This window comes from Arachis stenosperma, chromosome 3 (assembly GCF_014773155.1).
Source record: "Arachis stenosperma cultivar V10309 chromosome 3, arast.V10309.gnm1.PFL2, whole genome shotgun sequence".
NCBI lineage: Eukaryota > Viridiplantae > Streptophyta > Magnoliopsida > Fabales > Fabaceae > Arachis > Arachis stenosperma.
In genome coordinates, this window is record NC_080379.1 from 47,709,466 (window position 1) to 47,714,016 (window position 4,551).

The following is a 4,551-nucleotide window of genomic DNA, read 5'->3' on the forward strand; positions in this document are numbered from 1 at the left end:
TCCATACTCCAAGACATACAACTCTGGATGGAGGAACCACCCAAACTTTGGGTGGGGGAATCAGCAAGAGCAAAGCCAAGACCAGAGACGTTACAACTTCAACAACAATGCAGCTCATCAACAATTCACACAGAGGACATATCAACACCCCCACAACAACACCTCTCATCCTTCCACCTCTAATCCCAATTTACCATCAATTGATGACAGACTCTCTAAGCTTGAAACCTTACTTGAAGGAGTATGCAAGAACGTCGGAAACAGTAAGGTATTTTGAGAGGAAGTGCAGTCAAACATGCAGAATCAAAATGCTGCCATCAAGAAACTGGAGACACAAATTGGTTATCTATTCAAGCAGCTTTCTAACCACAACTTCTGCAATAATAACAATTCAAGCAAAGAGGAGGAATGTCAAGCTATAACACTTAGGAGTGGGAAGGAACTTAAGGAACTCTCCCAAAAACCACAAGAAGAAGGCTCAACTGAAAAGGAAGAAGAGCAAGATGGAGTTCAAACTCCCACTTCAAGTCCACAAAAAGAAAAAGGGATGCCAAAACTGAACATCTCAAGAGCTCTATATCCTCAGCAATTGAAGAAAAAGGAAGATGACAACCAATTCGTGAGATTCTTGGAAATCTTTAAGAAACTACAAATCAACATACCCTTTGCTGAAGCAATAGAACAAATGCCACTCTATGCCAAATTCCTGAAGGAGCTGATGACTAAGAAGAGAAGCTGGAAGAACAATGAGACTGTGATACTAACTGAAGAATGTAGTGCCGTCATCCAGCACAAACTACCCCAGAAGTTGAAGGATTCTGGGAGCTTTCAGATCCCTTGTATTATAGGGGAAATCACAGTAGAGAAGGCCCTTTGTGACTTAGGAGCCAGCATCAATTTGATGTCAGTAGCAATGATGAGGAAGATGGAGATCGAGGAGGCTAAACCAACAAAAATGGCCTTACAACTGGCAGATCGATCGTTCAAATTCCCTCATGGCATAGTAGAGGATTTGTTGGTGAAAGTAGGAGACTTCATATTCCCGGCAGATTTTGTAGTGTTGGACATGCAGGAGGAAGCCAAAACCTCCATTATTCTGGGAAGGCCGTTCTTGGCTACTGCTGGAGCTATCATTGATGTCCAAAAAGGTGATCTTACCTTGAGATTACACAATGAAAAGATGACATTCAATGTGTTCAAGGCAATGAGTTACCCACCAGAACAATTAGGGGAACGCATGAGGATAGACGCACTTGAAGAAGAAGTCCAGGAGTGTTTCGAAGAAGAAGAGCATGAAGAGCCCGAGAGATCAATGGAGGAGGAGTATATACCAAGTGAGGAGGTTGCCACAGCAGAGAGTCACGTTCAAGATGCACCAAAGGAAGAGACTGAAAAGTCAGAAGCACCCAAGGTTGAACTTAAAGCATTGCCACCCACTCTCAAATATGCATACCTAGGAGAAAATGAAAACTACCCAGTGATTATAAGCTCGTGCCTCAGCCAAGATCAAGAGGATGAACTGCTCAAGGTGCTGTGGGAGCATAAGGACGCCATCGGATGGACCCTTGCTGACCTGAAGGGAATCAGTTCAGCTATATGAATGCATAAAATACTGTTAGAAGATGATGCAAAACCATCCATTCAATCCCAAAGAAGGTGATGAGCGGATAATTTATACGCTTTTTGGCATTATTTTTAGGTAGTTTTTAGTAAATTCAAGCTACTTTTAGGGATGTTTTCATTAGTTTTTATGTTAAATTCACATTTCTGGACTTTACTATGAGTTTGTGTGTTTTTCTGTGATTTCAGGTAATTTCTGGCTGAAATTGAGGGACTTGAGCAAAACTCTGAAAAAGGCTGACAAAAAGGACTGCTGATGCTGTTGGAATCTGACCTCCCTGCACTCAAAATGGATTTTCTGGAGCTACAGAACTCCAAATGGCGCGATCTTAACGGCGTTGGAAAGTAGACATCCAGGTCTTTCCAGCAATATATAATAGTCCATACTTTATTTGGAAATTGACGATGTAACTTGGCGTTGAACGCCAAGTACATGCTGCTGTCTGGAGTTAAACGCCAGAAAAACGTCATGATCCGGAGTTGAACGCCCAAAACACGTCATAACTCGGAGTTCAACTCCAAGAGAAGCCTCAGCTCGTGGATTGATCAAGCTCAGCCCAAACACACCAAGTGGGCCCCGGAAGTGGATTTATACATCAATTACTTACTCATGTAAACCCTAGGAGCTAGTTTATTATAAATAGAACTTTTTACTATCATATTATCATCCTGGATTGTATTTTGAATCCTGTGATCACATTTTGGGGGCTGGCCATTCGGCCATGCCTGAACCTTTTACTTATGTATTTTCAACGGTGGAGTTTCTGCACACCATAGATTAAGGGTGTGGAGCTCTGCTGTACCTCAAGTATTAATGCAGTTCTATTTTCTTTTATTCAATTCTCTCTTATTCTTATTCCAAGATATTCATTCGCACCCAAGAACATGATGAATGTGATGATTAGATAACCCTCATTATCGTTCTCACTTATGAACGCGCGTGATTGACAACCACTTCCGTTCTACATGCAACAGAGCTTGAATGTGTATCTCTTGGATTCCCCAACAGAATCTTCGTGGTATAAGTTAGATAGATGGCGGCATTCATGAGAATCCGGAAAGTCTAAACCTTGTCTATGGTATTCCGAGTAGGATTCTAGGATTGAATGACTATGACGAGCTTCAAACTCCTGAAGGCTGGGCGTGATGACAAACGCAAAAGAATCAATGGATTCTATTCCAACCTGATTGAGAACCGACAGATGATTAGCCATGCGAGTGACAGCCGCAGAGGACCATTTTCACTGAGAGGATGGGATGTAGCCACTGACAACGGTGATGCCCTACATACAGCTTGCCATGGAAAGGAGTAAGAAGGAATGAGTTGAAGCAGTAGGAGAGCAGGCGTCCTTGAGCCATACAGTACCTCCATATGCTTATCTGAAATTCCTACCAATGAATCTGCATAAGTGTTCTATCCCTTTTATTATTTTATCTATTTTCTTCTTTATTAATTTCCAAAACCATAAACAATATTTAATCTGCCTAACTGAGATTTACAAGGTAACCATAGCTTGCTTCATACCAACAATCTCTGTGGGATCGACCCTTACTCACGTAAGGTTTATTACTTGGACGACCCAGTACACTTGCTGGTTAGTTGAACGGAGTTGTGAATTCAACCAGTGCCATAATAATGATTTCTCTCAAAATAGTTAGAACATGGATCACAATTTCGTCCACCAAGTTTTTGGCGCCGTTGCCGGGGATTGTTCGAGTATGGACAACTGACGGTTCATCTTGTTGCTCAGATTAGGTAATTTTCTTTTCAAAAATCTTTTTCAAAATTTTTCTTTTATTTTTCGTTTTTCTAAACTTTATTTTCGAAAAAATTAATAAAAATTCAAAAAAAATTCATAAAATCATAAAAATAAAAAATTATTTTGTGTTTCTTGTTTGAGTCTTGAGTCAATTTTTAAGTTTGGTGTCAATTGCATGCTTTAAAAATTTTTCTTGCATTTTTTCGAAAATCCCATGCATTCATGATGTTCTTCATGATCTTCAAGTTGTTCTTGACAAGTCCTCTTGTTTGATCTTGATGATTTCTTGTTTTGTGTCTTATGTTGTTTTTCATGTGCATTCTTTGTTTGTTAGAATCCATGCATTAAAGATTTCTAAGTTTGGTGTCTTGCATGTTTTCTTTGCATCAAAAATTTTTCAAAATTATGTTCTTGATGTTCATCATGATCTTCAAAGTGTTCTTGGTGTTCATCTTGACATTCATAGCATTCTTGCATGCATTCATTGTTTTGATCTAAAAATTTCATGCATTGAGCATTTTTGTTGTTTTTCTCTCTCATAATTAAAAATTCAAAAATCAAAAATATCTTTTCCTTATTTCCCTCCAAATTTTCGAAATTTTGGGTTGATTTGGTCAAAAATTTTTAAAATTAGTTGTTTCTTACAAGTCAAGTCAAAAAATTTTCAATTTTAAAAAAATCTTATCTTTTCAAAAATCTTTTTCAAAAATCATATCTTTTTTATTTTTTTTATTTTTTCGAAAATTTCAAAAACATTTTTCAAATTATTTTCAAAATCTTTTCCTTATCTTTACATCATATTTTCGAAAATTCACTAATAATTAATGTGATTGGTTCAAAAATTTGAAGTTTGTTACTTTCTTGTTAAGAAATGTCCAATCTTTAAGTTCTAGAATCTTATCTTGTAGTTTCTTGTTAGTGAAGTAAATAATTTCAAAATTTTTGAATTAAATCTTTTTTATCTTTTATTTGATCTTTTTCAAAAATTTTATCTTTTTCAAAATTTGATTTCAAAATATCTTATCTAACTTATTATCTTCTTATCTTTTTCAATTTTGATTTCAAGTCTTTTTCAATCAACTAACTAACTTCTTGTTTGTTTCTTATCTTTTTCAAAACCACCTAACTACTTTTCCCTCTCTAATTTTCGAAAATATCTCATCCCTTTTTC

General features: G+C 37.1%; 1 protein-coding gene across 1 annotated transcript; it reads left to right on the plus strand.

The window, feature by feature from the left end:
- The first annotated feature begins 295 nt into the window (after positions 1–295).
- LOC130966059 (uncharacterized) lies at positions 296–1,600 on the plus strand. Its single transcript, XM_057890818.1, has one exon. It carries the CDS (start codon positions 296–298, stop codon positions 1,598–1,600), a length of 1,305 nt encoding a protein of 434 aa, XP_057746801.1.
- The last annotated feature ends 2,951 nt before the right edge of the window (positions 1,601–4,551 follow it).

Bases quoted from the DNA above. Each gene is read 5' to 3' on its own strand.
- LOC130966059 (XM_057890818.1), top strand. From the start codon at position 296: ATGCAGAATCAAAATGCTGCCATCAAGAAACTGGAGACACAAATTGGT.